General features: G+C 45.9%; 1 protein-coding gene across 2 annotated transcripts in view; it reads right to left on the reverse strand.

Moving 5' to 3' along the window:
• The window catches only part of tinagl1 (tubulointerstitial nephritis antigen-like 1), a 59,920-nt gene that overhangs the window by 23,960 nt on the left and 18,858 nt on the right, over positions 1-17,102 (reverse strand). For both annotated transcript variants that reach the window (XM_046325791.1, XM_046325792.1), the window contains exons 4-5: positions 2,729-2,821; positions 1,998-2,112 (exon numbers count right to left, since the gene is read on the reverse strand). In XM_046325791.1, coding sequence (XP_046181747.1) covers positions 1,998-2,112; positions 2,729-2,821 — 208 coding nt within the window. The remainder of the gene's footprint in view (positions 1-1,997; positions 2,113-2,728; positions 2,822-17,102) is intronic.

Genomic DNA, 17,102 nt, shown 5'->3' on the forward strand with positions numbered 1-17,102 from the left:
TCCATTACCCAGTAGAAAGACTGTTAGACATGCGGGGACTCAGCTGGGAGACAGACAGAACAGACCGAGAGATTTATGAATAAGCTCTCCTGTTTAAATCTGTCTCCAGGTACAGGTAGGGGCATGTTGGGAGGAGAGGGACAGGTGGATGAGGGAGTGGTGGGTTGGAGAGAATAGAGTTGAAGGGAGGAGGGGTGGGGGAGTGGTGGGTTGGAGAGAATAGAGTTGAAGGGAGGAGGGGGTGGGGAAGTGGGGGTTGGAGAGAGTGGATTGAAGGGAGGAGGGGGTGGGGGAGTGGTGGGTTGGAGAGAATAGAGTTGAAGGGAGGAGGGGGTGGGGAAGTGGGGGGTTGGAGAGAGTGGATTGAAGGGAGGAGGGGGTGGGGGAGTTTGGTCTGGAGGATGTAGGGTGGTAGAGGTGCGGGATAGGCATTGGGAAGGGTAGCACGGAGAGCAGAGAGTCAGTCTTGTGTTTCTAAAAGAAGATGACTCTACCACATCCTCCACCTCTATCCTCTACCCCATCCTCCACCTCTATCCTCTACCTTATCCTCCACCTCTATCCTCTACCCCATCCTCCACCTCTATCCTCTACCCCAACCTCCACCTCTATCCTCTACCTTATCCTCCACCTCTATCCTCTAACCCATTATCTCCACCTCTATCATCTACCCCATCCTCCACCTCTATCCTCTACCCCAACCTCCACCTCTATCCTCTACCCTATCCTCTCCACTTCTATCCTCTACCCTATCCTCTCCACTTCTATCCTCTACCCTATCCTCTCCACTTCTATCCTCTACCCTATCCTCTCCACCTCTATACTCTACCCCAACCTCCACCTCTATCCTCTACCCCATCCTCCACCTCTATCCTCTACCCTATCCTCTCCACTTCTATCCTCTACCCCATCCTCTCCACCTCTATCCTCTACCCCATCCTCTCCACCTCTATCCTCTACCGCATCCTCTCCACCTCTCTCCTCTACCCCATCCTCTCCACCTCTATCCTCTACCCCATCTTCCACCTCTCTCCTCTACCCCATCCCCCATCCTCCACCTCTATTCTCTACCCCAACCTCCACCTATATCCTCTACCCTGTCCTCTCCACCTCTATCCTCTACCCCATCCTCCACCTCTATCATCTACCCCAACCTCTCCACCTCTATCCTCTACCCCAACCTCCACCTATATCCTCTACCCTGTCCTCTCCACCTCTATCCTCTACCCCATCCTCCACCTATATCCTCTACCCTGTCCTCTCCACCTCTATTCTCTACCCCAACCTCCACCTATATCCTCTACCCTGTCCTCTCCACCTCTATCCTCTACCCCATCCTCCACCTCTATCCTCTACCCCATCCTCCACCTCTATCCTCTACCCCAACCTCTCCACCTCTATCCTCTACCCCATCCTCCACCTTTATCCTCCCAAGCCCCTCTGTGATGATTTGATTGGCTCTTACATAATCTGTCTGGTTAGAATGTAAACAGAGTTAAAGACAACACATAGCAGAGGGGAGGCTTCCAAGATCCAGACAGACAAAGAATTATCAACAGATCAATACCAGACTCCGCCTGGTAGCCATAGCTGGTAATGATACAGGCAAGGAAAGTAGAATCTTTAAATAAAATGTTATATCATAGGTCCCTTTTGATGCATATGCCTTTTTATTACACCAACTGATCTTTGGAAGATTCTTCTCAGGTTTACATAGGTAATTTTCTGAGAGCGACGTGCTTTGATAAAGTGAAAAACAGACTGTACTGTCCCTCACTCTGAATGTGAGGCCGCGACACCATGTCTGCATCCCAATTGGCTGTCTACTCGCTACGTACAGTAGTGTGCTCTATGGTCCCTTACATGGGCCCTCATCAAAAGTAGTCACTTTATAGGGAATAGGGTGCCATGGCATTGGAGATCCATTCCATGAATCACCCAGCCTCAACCTGCCCCCTATCCCACCCTTGCCCTACCCAGCAGACAGGACTTCTCACCTGCATCTCGTTCATGCTCATGATGGTCCTGGAGGGCCTCTGTGTCCCCAGGCGATACCTCAGGCCCTCGTCCAGAGACATGCCATAGAACTGGCTGTAGTTTGCTGCCCGCCAGCTAGGGAGAGAGAGGAAAGTCAGGACAGTGAGTGTAAAATATGTGTGTATGTGTGTTTGCGTGTGTTTTTAAAACTTCTTCAGGATTGGTGGATCCCCTGCGGGACGGTTGAGCTAACGTAGGCTAATGCGATTAGCATGAGGTTGTAAGTAACAAGAACATTGCCCAGGACATAGATATATCTAATATTGGCAGAAAGCTTAAATTATTGTTAATCTAACTGCACTGTCCAATTTACAGTAGCTATTACTGTCACGGCCGTCGTAAGAAGCGGACCAAAGCGCAGCATGATCTGAATACATGTTCTACATTTAATGAAGAAAGGACACGAAAACAAACTTACAAAACAACAAAGATGATGGTAAAAAAATAATACAAAACAAAGGTTGTTTTTTTCTTTGTATTATCTTTAACCAGATCAAATGTGTTATATTCTCCTACAGTCCTTTCACATTTCCGCAAACTTCAAAGTGTTTCCTTTCAAATGGTACCAAGAATATGCACATCCTTGCTTTAAGGGCCTGAGCTACAGGCAGTTAGATTTGGGTACGTCATTTTTGGAGAAAATGGAAAAAAAGGGTCCGATCCTTAAGAGTTTTTTTTTAAGTGCCCTTACCCAAAGTTTCCTCTGTTGACAGCCTGGATCATATCATTCTCTATCAGACAGGCATGCTGCTCACACTTCCAACGGCCAGTTGTTCCACACGTGCTGTAGGAGGTAGAGAAGGGGAGGGGGAGAAGAGCAGAGAGAGAGGAGAGAGGGGCAGATAAAGAGGGGGAAGATGAATGAAGAGGGCAGCACAGAGAGGGTACAAGAGCTCAAGTTAGAATGGACAGGGGTCAGAACTCAGAACACTGCTTTAGATTCATAGATAATGGTGCCACATTTTATTCATTATAATAATTGGAAGTCTACTACTGTACGGCACAGACTGTAGTTCAAGTGATTGATGTAATTTACTGTACAAAAGCACAACTGACCGTTGTCCACTGTTGTGAAGTAATGAGGCTGAATTAACGGAAGGAACAAGGAAAGCCAACAGGCAATATAGAGAGAACATTTAAAAATAAAACATGTATAAGAAGCTACACTGTAAAGCCTAATTCCCAGGGAGAGACTGAACAAGATGAACACGGGACTTGGCAAAGGGAGAGGGAAAAGAGAGAGCGAGAGGAGAGAGAATGAAGGGATGAAGAAGGGGCCTTTTAAGGCAATAGATCACAGAAAAATGTCAATTTTTAGTCCTAAGGAACCAGGGGGGAGTGAATACTAACCAGTCTGATGGGTGGGATAAGTAGATATTGAAACATGACCGCATAAAATGTTTTGTGATCCACTGAAAGAGAGCATTTCTACTGTCTGTGCTGTGCTGAGTCACTGCGGGGAGGGAGGTGTGTGTGCCATGGCCACCTGAAACAACTAGTAGCTGGACAAATACACATACAGTACAGTACTGTCATAGGCCAAAATCACACATTATCCCCTAGTGCACTCCTTTTGATCAGGGTCTATTAGGTTACAGTCAAAAGTAGTGTACTATGTAGGGCATGTGGTGCCATTTGGGACACAGACATGAAGTCTGATAGGCCTACTGTACAACATACTGAAAGGAAGAGAGTGGGATGTAGATATACATTAGCATGGTAACAACTCTGTAAACCAGCTTTATCTAATATGTTTAGGGTCTGACACCCATAGACTTGCCATAAACATTCACACTAGCTCATGATTCCTAATAGTTGCAGTGCATACTCACACAGGTGGTTCATATACAGTACTATCTAAAGAAAGATGATGAGGATGACTTAACTTCTTACCTTATCATTATCTTAAGATAATACTAACCCTATCTCTGGTGCTATCTAGAACGTAAAAGGGTTCTTCGGCTGTCCCCATAGGAGAACCCTTTGTAGAACCCTTTTTGGTTCCAGGTAGAACCCTTTCCACAGAGGGGTATTAGAAAGAGGTTTCCGGGTGTCTGTGTATTAGAAAGAGGTTTCCAGGTGTCTGTGTATTAGAAAGAGGTTTCCGGGTGTCTGTGTATTAGAAAGAGGTTTCCAGGTGTCTGTGTATTAGAAAGAGGTTTCCAGGTGTCTGTGTATTAGAAAGAGGTTTCCGGGTGTCTGTGTATTAGAAAGAGGTTTCCAGGTGTCTGTGTATTAGAAAGAGGTTTCCGGGTGTCTGTGTATTAGAAAGAGGTTTCCGGGTGTCTGTGTATTAGAAAGAGGTTTCCAGGTGTCTGTGTGTTAGCAAGAGCTTTCCAGGTGTCTGTGTATTAGAAATAGATTTCCGGGTGTCTGTGTATAAGAAAGAGGTTTCCAGGTGGCTGTACTAGAAAGAGTTTCTAGGTGTCTGTGTGTTAGAAAGAGCTTTCCAGGTGTCTGTGTACTAGAAAGAGATTTCCGGGTGTCTGTGTATAAGAAAGAGGTTTCCAGGTGGCTATACTAGAAAGAGTTTCTAGGTGTCTGTGTGTTAGAAAGAGCTTTCCAGGTGTCTGTGTATTAGAAAGAGATTTCCGGGTGTCTGTGTATAAGAAAGAGGTTTCCAGGTGGCTGTACTAGAAAGAGTTTCTAGGTGTCTGTGTGTTAGAAAGAGGTTCCAGATGTATTGACATGTTAGACAGATGTTGCCCAGGTGTATTTACATGTTAGAGAGATGTTCAGGTGTATTGACATGTTAGACAGATGTTGTCCAGGTGTATTGACATGTTAGACAGATGTTGTCCAGGTGTATTTACATGTTAGAGAGATGTTCAGGTGTATTGACATGTTAGACAGATGTTGTCTAGGTGTATTGACATGTTAGAGAGATGTTCAGGTGTATTGACATGTTAGACAGATGTTGTCCAGGTGTATTGACATGTTAGACAGATGTTGCCCAGGTGTATTGGCATGTTAGAGTGATGTTCAGGTGTATTGACATGTTAGACAGGTGTTGCCCAGGTGTATTGACATGTTAGACAGATGTTGTCCAGGTGTATTGACATGTTAGACAGATGTTGTCCAGGTGTATTGACATGTTAGACAGATGTTGCCCAGATGTATCGACATGTTAGAGAGATGTTGTCCAGGTGTATTGACAAGTTAGAGAGATGTTCAGGTGTATTGACATGTTAGACAGATGTTGCCCAGGTGTATTGACATGTTAGACAGATGTTGCCCAGGTGTATTGGTATGTTAGACAGATGTTGTCCAGGTGTATTGACATGTTAGAGAGATGTTCAGGTGTATTGACATGTTAGACAGATGTTGCCCAGGTGTATTGACATGTTAGACAGATGTTGTCCAGGTGTATTGACATGTTGTAAGTCGCTCCGGATAAGAGCGTCTGCTAAATGACTTAAATGTAAATGTTCAGGTGTATTGACATGTTAGACAGATGTTGCCCAGGTGTATTGACATGTTAGACAGATGTTGCCCATGTGTATTGACATGTTAGACAGATGTTTCCCAGGTGTATTGACATGTTAGACAGATGTTGTCCAGGTGTATTTACATGTTAGAGAGATGTTCAGGTGTATTGACATGTTAGACAGATGTTGTCTAGGTGTATTGACATGTTAGAGAGATGTTCAGGTGTATTGACATGTTAGACAGATGTTGTCCAGGTGTATTGACATGTTAGACAGATGTTGCCCAGGTGTATTGACATGTTAGAGTGATGTTCAGGTGTATTGACATGTTAGACAGGTGTTGCCCAGGTGTATTGACATGTTAGACAGATGTTGTCCAGGTGTATTGACATGTTAGACAGATGTTGTCCAGGTGTATTGACATGTTAGACAGATGTTGCCCAGATGTATCGACATGTTAGAGAGATGTTGTCCAGGTGTATTGACAAGTTAGAGAGATGTTCAGGTGTATTGACATGTTAGACAGATGTTGCCCAGGTGTATTGACATGTTAGACAGATGTTGCCCAGGTGTATTGGTATGTTAGACAGATGTTGTCCAGGTGTATTGACATGTTAGAGAGATGTTGTAAATGTTCAGGTGTATTGACATGTTAGATAGATGTTATTGACATGTTAGACAGATGTGTATTGATTGACATGTTAGACAGATGTTGCCCAGGTGTATTGACATGTTAGACAGATGTTCAGGTGTATTGGCATGTTAGACAGATGTTGTCCAGGTGTATTGACATGTTAGACATATTTTGCCCAGGTGTATTGACATGTTAGAGAGATGTTCAGGTGTATTGGCATGTTAGACAGATGTTGTCCAGGTGTATTGACATGTTAGAGAGATGTTCAGGTGTATTGACATGTTAGACAGATGTTGTTCAGGTGTATTGGCATGTTAGAGAGATGTTGTCCAGGTGTATTGACATGTTAGACAGATGTTGTTCAGGTGTATTGACATGTTAGACAGATGTAGTCCAGGTGTATTGACATGTTAGAGAGATGTTGCCCAGGTGTATTGACATGTTAGACAGATGTTGTCCAGGTGTATTGACATGTTAGAGAGATGTTCAGGTGTATTGACATGTTAGAGAGATGTTGTCCAGGAGTATTGGCATGTTAGACAGATGTTGCCCAGGTGTATTGACATGTTAGACAGATGTTGCCCAGGTGTATTGACATGGTAGAGAGATGTTGTCCAGGTGTATTGACATGTTTGAGAGATGTTGTCCAGGTGTATTGACATGTTAGACAGATGTTGCCCAGGTGTATTGACATGTTAGACAGATGTTGCCCAGGTCGTCTATATTGACATGTTAGACAGATGTTGCCCAGGTGTATTGACATGTTTGAAAGATGTTGCCCAGGTGTATTGGCATGTTAGAGAGATGTTCAGGTGTATTGGCATGTTAGAGAGATGTTGTCCAGGTGTATTGGCATGTTAGAGAGATGTTCAGGTGTATTGGCATGTTAGACAGATGTTGCCCAGGTGTATTGGCATGTCAGGGAGATGTTGCCCAGGTGTATTGGCATGTCAGTGAGATGTTGCCCAGGTGTATTAGCATGTCACAAAGATGTTGCCCAGGTGTATTGACATGTTAGACAGATGTTCAGGTGTATTGGCATGTTAGACAGATGTTGTCCAGGTGTATTGACATGTTAGACATATTTTGCCCAGGTGTATTGACATGTTAGAGAGATGTTCAGGTGTATTGGCATGTTAGAGAGATGTTGTCCAGGTGTATTGACATGTTAGACAGATGTTGTTCAGGTGTATTGACATGTTAGACAGATGTTGTCCAGGTGTATTGACATGTTAGAGAGATGTTCAGGTGTATTGACATGTTAGACAGATGTTGTCCAGGAGTATTGGCATGTTAGACAGATGTTGCCCAGGTGTATTGACATGTTAGACAGATGTTGCCCAGGTGTATTGACATGGTAGAGAGATGTTGTCCAGGTGTATTGACATGTTTGAGAGATGTTGTCCAGGTGTATTGACATGTTAGACAGATGTTGCCCAGGTGTATTGACATGTTAGACAGATGTTGCCCAGGTCGTCTATATTGACATGTTAGACAGATGTTGCCCAGGTGTATTGACATGTTTGAAAGATGTTGCCCAGGTGTATTGGCATGTCAGGGAGATGTTGCCCAGGTGTATTGGCATGTCAGTGAGATGTTGCCCAGGTGTATTAGCATGTCACAAAGATGTTGCCCAGGTGTATTGGCATGTCAGCGAGATGTTGCCCAGGTGTATTGGCATGTCAGTGAGATGTTGCCCAGGTGTATTGGCATGTCAGCGAGATGTTGCCCAGGTGTATTGGCATGTCAGTGAGATGTTGCCCAGGTGTATTGGCATGTCAGCGAGATGTTGCCCAGGTGTATTGGCATGTCAGTGAGATGTTGCCCAGGTGTATTGGCATGTCAGCGAGATGTTGCCCAGGTGTATTGGCATGTCAGTGAGATGTTGCCCAGGTGTATTAGCATGTCACAAAGATGTTGCCCAGGTGTATTGGCATGTCAGCGAGATGTTGCCCAGGTGTATTAGCATGTCAGAGAGATGTTGCCCAGGTGTATTTGCATGTTAGATTTCAGACTGCATGTTGTATCACAGACTATCCAACAGTTATTCGATAATCAGTAGAACATAAGTGAATTACAGTGGGTGTAAAGTTTTGTGGGGTATCTGTACTTTACTTTACTACTGATTTTTTTGACTACTTTTGCTTCACTACATTCATAAAGAACTTTTTACTTAATACATTTTCCCTGACATACAAAAGTACTCATTACATTTTGAATGCTTAGCAGGACAGGAAAATTGTCTAATTCACACACTTATCAAGAGAACATCATTGGTAATCCCTACTGCCTCTGATCTGGCAGACTCACTAAACACACATGCTTTGTTTGTACATTATTTGTTGAACTGTGCCCCTGGCTGTCCATAAATGAAAAAAAAAAAAAAAATTGTGTCGTCTGGTTTACTTAATATAAGAAATGTTTCATGATTTATACTTCTACTTTTGATACTTAAGTACATTTCAAACCAAATATTTTTAGTAGTACTATAAAAGTATAGTAGTAATATAATAGTATAAACGTGTAGTAGTAATTTAGTAGTAAAGAAGCATAGTAGTAGTATAGTACTATATAAGTAAATTAGTACGATAATATTATAGAAGCATAGTAGTACTATAGTAGTATAGAAGCATAGTAGTACTATAGCAGTATATAAGCACAGTAGTATTATAGTACTATAGAAGTATAGTAGTAATAGAATAGAATAGAAGTGTAGTAGTACTATAGTACTATAGTAGAATAGTAGTGCTATAGCAGTATAAAAGTTTAGTAGTAATATAATAGTATTGATGTATAGTATTACTATAGTAGTATAAGTATAGTAGCACTATAGTTGTATAGTACTATAGTAGTATAGAATAATAGAAATAGTATAGTACTGTAAAAGTACAGTAGGACTATAGTAGTAAATAAGTGTAGTAGTACTATAGTAGTATAGAAGTACAGTAGTACTATAGTAGGATAGAAGTACAGTAGTACTATAGCAGTATATAAGTATACTAGTACAGTAGTACTATAGTGCTATAGAAGTATAGTAGTAGTATAGTAGTATAGAATAATAGTAGTACTATAGTACTCTAGAATAATAGTAGTACTATTGTAGTATAGTAGTATAGAAGTATAGTAGTACTACAGTAGTATGGAAGTGTAGTAGTACTATAGTAGTACATAAGCATAGTAGTACTATTGTAGTGTAGAAGTGCATTAGTACTATATCAGTATAGAAGTATAGCAGTACTATAGTATTATAGAAGTACAGTAGTACTATAATAGTATAAAAGTATAGTAGGACTATAGTAGTATAGAAGTATATTAGTAATATACACTACCATTCAAAAGTTTGGGGTCACTTAGAAATGTTCTTGTTTTTTAAAGAAAAGCTAATTTTGTCCATTAAAATAACATCAAATTGATCAGAAATACAGTGTAGACATTGTTAATGTTGTAAATGACTATTGGAGCTGGAAACGGCAGATGTTTTATGGAATATATACATAGGTGTACAGAGGCCAATTATCAGCAACCATCACTCCTCTGTTCCAATGGCACGTTGTGTTACCTAATCCAAATGGATCATTTTAAAAAGCTAATTGATCATTAGAAACCCTTTTGCAATTATGTTAGCACAGCTGAAAACTGTTGTTCTGATTAAAGGAGCAATAAACTGGCCTCAGTATTTGTGGGTTCGATTACAGGCTCAAAATGGCTAGAAACAAAGAACTGTCTTCTGAAACTCGTCAGTCTATTCTTGTTCTGATAAATGAAGGCTATTTCATGCGAGAAATTGCCAAGAAACTGAAGATCTCGTACAACGCTGTGTACTACTCCCTTCACAGAACAACAGAACTCCCTTCACTTCACAATACACCTTTTATTTTTATTGGCCAGTCTGAGATATGGCGTTTTCTTTGCAACTCTGCCTAGAAGGCCAGCATCCCGGAGTTGCCTCTTCACTGTTGACGTTGAGACTGGTGTTTTGCGGGTACTATTTAATGAAGCTGCCAGTTGAGGATAATAGTTAGAGTTAGAATAGTAGAATACACAAGGTGCAATTTTGAGGTTGTGCACCAGCAGTTTTTCTCCTGTCAGTCACTGATAGTCAGTCAATTAGCCCATGTCAGCAATACCTTTTTAGATTGCTAAGTTAGCTGACTGCTACACTATCTAAATGTCATGTGTGCTCCCTCTCCGGCCTCTAGGTCACCAGGCTGCTCGTTATGGCGCACATCTGTCACCATCGTTACGCACACCTGCTCGTCATCAGACTCACCTGGACTCCATCACTTCCCCGATTACCTTCCCTATATATGTCACTCCCTTTGGTTCCTTCCCCAGGCGTTATTGTGCATTGTTTGTGTCTCTTATTTTTACACACTGCCTGAACTTGCTTCCCGACTCTCAGCGCACATCATTACAGAATAACGCCTCACCTAAGGGAAGGATCAGGGAGTGTTTACATTTTTTTTTCGGTGGGAATGATGTCGGGTCCGGGAGCTCCTACAGGCTTCCCTGCTACTGCCGATTTGTCAGGCTCTCATGCCTCAGCCGGATTGCCAGGCTCCCCTGCCTCAGCCGGATTGCCAGACTCCCCTGCCTCAGCCGGATTGCCAGGCTCCCCTGCCTCAGCTGGCTCTTCGGGCTTTCATGCCTTCGCCAGATCGCCAGGCTCCCCTGCTTCCACCGACTCGCCCCGCCCCGCCCCGCCCCAGCCGGCAACAGGTTCCAGCACATCAGCAGTGGTGACTGGTCCACTCCTGATCCCCGGGATTATCTCTTTGGTTGGTGTCTTGTGGGTGGAGCCGAAAGTCCCAGGAAGGGGGTACCGTCACGTATGCTCTCTCCGGCACTCTAGGTCGCCATGCTCCCGCATCTCAGCCAGACTGACAGGTTTCCTGCACTTAGGTAGAGGTGACCGGTCCTCTCCTGATCCCCAGGATCGTAATTTTGGTCGGCATCCTGCGGCTGGAGCCGTGCGCCAGGGAGGGGGTACTGTCACATGTGCTCCCTCACCGGCCTCTAGGTCACCAGGCTGAAATGCGCGTCATCAGACTCATCTGGACTCCATCACTTCCCCGATTACCTTCCCTATACATTTCACACCCTTTGGTTCTTTCCCCAGGCGTTATTGTTTCTGTTCCTGTGTCATGTCTGTGCGTTGTTCATGTCTCTTATTTTGTATTATGTTGTGTTTATTTATTAAAACACTCCCTGAACTTGCTTCCCTACTCTCAGCGCACTTCGTTACACTGAACTTGTTATCATGGTCGAATTACCAGTGCCCCCCGCTGGGTTAACGAAGGCCTAGCTGGGATGATATTGTAGCTTAGCCTGTGTAAGGATTTGGCCAGGGTTGTTCCGGTTTTTGGTCACTAAATGCCCCCATTATGCCTTTTGACCTTTTGTTTTCCCTTGATCCCCATTATTATTTGCTCCTGTGCTTTGCTTTGTTTTACTCAGTTCTTTGCTCTGTGTTTGTATGTTAGCACCCAGCCCTAGTACTCTGTGAACTCTTGTTGATCCCGGTGGACTCTCTTGTGGAATTCTGTTTTTTGTTCTTGTTTGTTTGTTTTTTTAGTATTTCTTTAGGCTTTTTGTGCTATACCTTCCACCTTGTGGATTTACCTTTTTCTCTTGGAGGATTACCTTTGTTCTTGTGGAATTCCTTTTGAGGTTGTGGAGTTACATGTTTTCCTGAAGAACTTCACTTTTTACTTCATTAAATACACCGTCTCAAGTACTGCTGTGCCTGCCTCATCTTCTGGGTTCTGCCAACTATTCGTGGCTCAGTTGGTTAAGTGACTGTTTCTCACTCCGGAGACCCGGGTTTGTAACCGGGTCCTGACAGAAACACAGAGCCAAAAATGAACCCAGAGGTAGCCAGTTCCCAGGACCTTGTTGCCATGCTGTCCCACCACCAGGAGACTGTCCAACGCCACGAAGCCGCCCTGGTTCAGCAAGAGGCCTTAATGGCTAGACATTCTCATCTTCTGTCGGAGATGCTGACTTCCATAAAGCAGATATCTGATCGACTTACCCCGGCAACAGTTCCCGTCCCAGTACCTCAGATTCACGTACCCATGGCAGTTAACCCTCTGGCTGAACCTCGTCTTCCACCTCCCCAACGGTTATCAGGTGATCCATGTGCTTGTAAAGGGTTTCTCACCCAATGTTCTCTCTCCTTCGAGCTGCAACCCTCGTCGTTCTCCACCGACCGGTCTAAGATCGCATATATCATCACCCTGCTGTCGGAAAAAGCCCCGGCCTGGGCTACTGCTGTGTGGGATGCCCATAGTTCCTGCTGTGCCAGCTACTCTGCCTTTGCTGAGGAATTCAAACGAGTGTTTCAAGGCCCAAGCAGTGGTCCTGACTCAGCCAAACAGCTCCTGACTCTCCACCAAGGTCGGCGCAGCGTGACGGACTATGCCATCCAGTTCCGCACGGTGGCAGCAGCGAGTGGCTGGAACAACGAGGCGCTCACGGTTTGCTTTCTGAAAGGCCTTTCCGACACTATCCAAGATGAACTGGCCACTCGGGAACCACCGGACAATCTCGAGTCCCTGATCAAGTTGGCCTCACGCATTGACCAGCGTCTGAGAGAGAGAGAACTCAACCGTAGACCTCTAGCCCCTATCAGTCCCAGCTCCGAGTCCCCACCTTTATCCTCGCTGGCTCCACCGGAACCCATGCAGATTGGACGCATCTCCCAGGCTGAGAGACCGCCGGATGAGGGAGCGACGCTGTCTATATTGCGGCAAACCGGGCCATTTCCGTTCCACGTGTCCCGGGCTCCAGGGAAACGCTCTGTCCCGTACAGACCGGGGGGAACTGTAACGGGAAACATAACCTCCTCCCATCCGTCCAACTCCCGTCTGCTCATTCCAGTCATCCTTTCCTGGGACAACCACAAGCTTCACCTTCAAGCCTTGGTAGACTCTGGAGCCGCAGGTAACTTCATGGATGGTGTCTGGGTGAAGGAGAATGGCGTTCCCTCTGAACCTCTAAGTGACCCCATGAGGGTTACTACATTGGATGGAAGCCCTTTGGGATCTGGACTTGTCACTCATGTCACTACCTCCTTGCGACTTTCAGTTTCACAACACCAGGAATTGATGAACTTTCATTTGATCTCCTGTTCCGAGTTCCCTCTCGTCCTTGGATACCCCTGGCTTCACAGCCATAACCCTCACATCGACTGGTCTGTGGGCACTATCAAGCAGTGGGGTCCTACGTGCCAAGCTACTTGTATTTTCCCGAATTCCCCGAGTTCTACTCCCGAATCTTTAGAATCCATCAACCTGACCCGAGTTCCCGAGTGTTACCATGACCTCAAACTGGTATTTAGCAAACAGAGGGCCACCATGCTACCACCCCATAGACCTTATGATTGCCCCATCGAACTGTTTCCGGGCACTTGCCCCCCCAGGGGTCGGATCTTTTCCCTATCTCCACCCGAACGAGCTGCTATGGATACCTACATCAAGGACGCTCTGGAAGCAGGCCTCACCTCCCCGGCGGGAGCAGGGTTTTTCTTTGTGGCCAAGAAAGCCAGTGGATTACGTCCTTGGATCGACTACCGGGGACTCAATGCCATAACCGTCCGTAACCGTTACCCGCTACCCCTTATGGCCACAGCCTTCGAGCTGCTCCAGGAAGCAGTTGTTTTCACTAAGCTTGACCTGCGGAACGCATACCATCTTGTGCGGATCAGACCTGGTGACGAGTGGAAGACCGCTTTCTACACGCCTACTGGTCACTATGAATACTTGGTGATGCCCTTCGGCCTGACCAACGCCCCAGCGGTGTTCCAAGCGCTCATAAACAATGTGCTTAGGGATATGCTTAACATATTTGTGTTCGTTTACTTGGATGACATCCTCATCTTTTCGAGCTCTCTTCAAGAACACACAAAGCATGTCAGACAAGTACTCAAACGCCTCCCAGACAGCCATCTGTACGTTAAGCCGGAAAAATGTGAATTCCATTCATCCCGAGTACAATTCCTGGGATTTGTAGTGGAACCCGGTCGAGTCCAAATGGACCCCAGGAAGGTAGGGGCGGTAGCAGATTGGCCCACCCCCAAATCCGTTAAGGAAGTTCAGCGTTTCCTGGGCTTCACTAACTTTTACCGCAAGTTCATCAAGAACTTCAGCTTGGTGGCAGCCCCTCTCTCAGCTTTAACCAAGGGTGGCAATGCAAGGTTTTTGTGGGGAAGAGAAGCTGAGACGGCCTTCCAAGGACTCAAGTAGCGCGTCCTCTCTGCTCCCATCCTGATACTACCGACTACGGATGAACCGTTTGTGGTGGATGTAGACGCCTCAGAGGTTGGTGTTGGAGCTGTCCTGTCTCAGAGGGGTGAAGACAAGAAGCTTCATCCGTGCGCTTTCTTCTCACACCGGCTTACCCCGGCTGAGAGGAACTACGATGTGGGGGATCGTGAACTCCTAGCGGTTAAGATGGCATTGAAGGAATGGAGACACTGGCTCGAGGGGGCTTCTCACCCGTTTCAAGTGCTTACGGACCACAAAAATCTGGAGTATATCCAGCAGGCGAAGCGGTTGAACTCTAGACAAGCTAGATGGTCTCTTTTCTTCAATCGATTCCAGTTTATCCTCACCTATCGGCCCGGGTCGAAGAATCTCAAACCGGATGCCCTGTCCCGAGTCTACGCTCCTGCCATTCGAGATGACACGGACATGCCTGTCCTTCCTGCTGCTAAGATCGTGGCTCCGCTCTCGTGGCAAGTTGAGGATACCGTGAGACGAGCTCAAGCTATTGAACCGGACCCGAAAGGAGGTCCTGCCAATCGGTTGTTTGTCCCCAAGGCAGTGAGGACTCAGGTCCTTCTGTGGGGGCACTCCTCTCACCTTACCTGTCACTCGGGCGTAGGTCGCACCTTGGAGTTCATCCAGCGTAAGTTCTGGTGGCCTACCATAAGAGAAGACGTTGCCACTTTCATCAATGCCTGCCCCTTGTGCTGCCAGGGCAAATCTTCTCACCTCCGCCCGCAAGGACTCCTTCACCCTTTACCTGTTCCCCACAGACCCTGGTCCCATATCTCATTGGACTTTATTACTGGCCTTCCTCCATCCCATGGCAATACTACTATCCTAGTCATAATCGACAGGTTTTCAAAGGCGGCCAGGTTCGTCCCTCTGACTAAGTTACCTTCTGCCAAGGAAACGGCTGAGTTGGTAATTAATCATGTGTTCCGAGTCTTCGGCATTCCTCAAGATATGGTTTCTGACAGAGGTCCCCAATTCGCCTCTAGGTTTTGGAAGGCCTTCTACCAACTCATGGGGGCTTCTGCCAGTCTATCTTCAGAGTACCATCCGGAGTCCAACGGCCAAACAGAGAGGATGAATCAAGAGCTGGAAACCACCCTCCGATGTATGACTCGTAACAACCCGTCCACATGGTCGTCCTTCATTGTTTGGGCCGAATACGCGCACAACACCTTGCGCTCCTCCTCCACTGGTATGTCCCCGCACGAGTGTCAGTTTGGCTATGCCCCTCCATTGTTCCCGGACCAGGAGGCAGAAGTCAGAGTGCCTTCAGCCTTGAAGTTCGTCAGACGCTGTCGGCTTATGTGGAGGAAGACCCGTCTTAATCTTATGCGTTCCTCACAGAGGTACCAACAACAAGCCAACAGACGTCGCCGTCCCGGGCCTACCCTGCGCCCCGGCCAGAGAGTCTGGCTCTCCACAAGAGACTTACCACTACGGGTGGAGTCTCGCAAGCTGTCCCAAAAATACAACGGTCCCTTTAAGGTTGCCAGAGAGTTAACCCAGTTTCTTATCGCTTACACTTACCCAGATCCCTTAAGATTAATCCCACATTTCACATTTCCTTATTAAAACCTGTTGTTTTTTCTCCCCTTGTCCCGGCAGACAGACCTCCCCCTCCGCCTCGTGTCATTGGAGGCCAGCCGGCTTATACCGTCCATCGGATACTGGATTCCCGCCGGGTGCAGCGGTCCTGGCAGTATCTGGTGGACTGGGAAGGCTACGGTCCCGAGGAGCGCTCCTGGGTTCCTGCCAAAGACATACTGGACCCTGACCTCATTCGTCAGTTCAGGGCCCTCCACCCTGAGAGAGCTGGTAGGAACGTCAGGAGCCGTTCCTAGGGGGGGGATTCTGTCAGGATTTGGCCAGGGTTGTTCCGGTTTTTGGTCACTAGATGCCCCCATTGTGCCTTTTGACCTTTTGTTTTCCCTTGATCCCCATTATTATTTGCACCTGTGCCTCGTTTCCCCTGATTGTATTTTAAACCCTTTGTTTTACTCAGTCCCTTGCTCTGTGTTTGTATGTTAGCACCCAGCCCTAGTACTCTGTGAACTCTTGTTGATCCCGGTTGACTCTCTTGTGGAATTCTGTTTTTTGTTCTTGTTTGTTTGTTTTTTGAGTATTTTTTTAGGCTTTTTGTGCTATACCTTCCACCTTGTGGATTTACCTTTTTGTCTTGGAGGATTACCTTTGTTCTTGTGGAATTCCTTTTGAGGTTGTGGAGTTACATGTTTTCCTGAAGAACTTCACTTTTTACTTCATTAAATACACCGTCTCAAGTACTGCTGTGCCTGCCTCATCTTCTGGGTTCTGCCAACTATTCGTGGCTCAGTCGGTTAAGTGACTGTTTCTCACTCCGGAGACCCGGGTTCGTAACCGGGTCCTGACAGCCTATGTGTAATTTAACTAAGCCCTAGCTGGGATGTGACTGCAGTTTAGCCTGTGTATAAGTTAACTAAGCCCTAGCTGGGATGATTTTGTATCTTAGCCTGTGTGTAAGTTAACTAAGCCCTAGCTGGGATGATTTTGTAGCTTAGCCTGTGTATAAGTTAACTAAGCCCTAGCTGGGATGTGATTGCAGTTTAGCCTGTGTATAAGTTAACTAAGCCCTAGCTGGGATGTGATTGCAGTTTAGCCTGTGTATAAGTTAACTAAGCCCTAGCTGGGATGTGACTGCAGTTTAGCCTGTGTATAAGTTAATAAGCCCTAGCTGGGATGTGA

This window comes from Oncorhynchus gorbuscha, linkage group LG24 (genome assembly GCF_021184085.1).
Source record: "Oncorhynchus gorbuscha isolate QuinsamMale2020 ecotype Even-year linkage group LG24, OgorEven_v1.0, whole genome shotgun sequence".
NCBI lineage: Eukaryota > Metazoa > Chordata > Actinopteri > Salmoniformes > Salmonidae > Oncorhynchus > Oncorhynchus gorbuscha.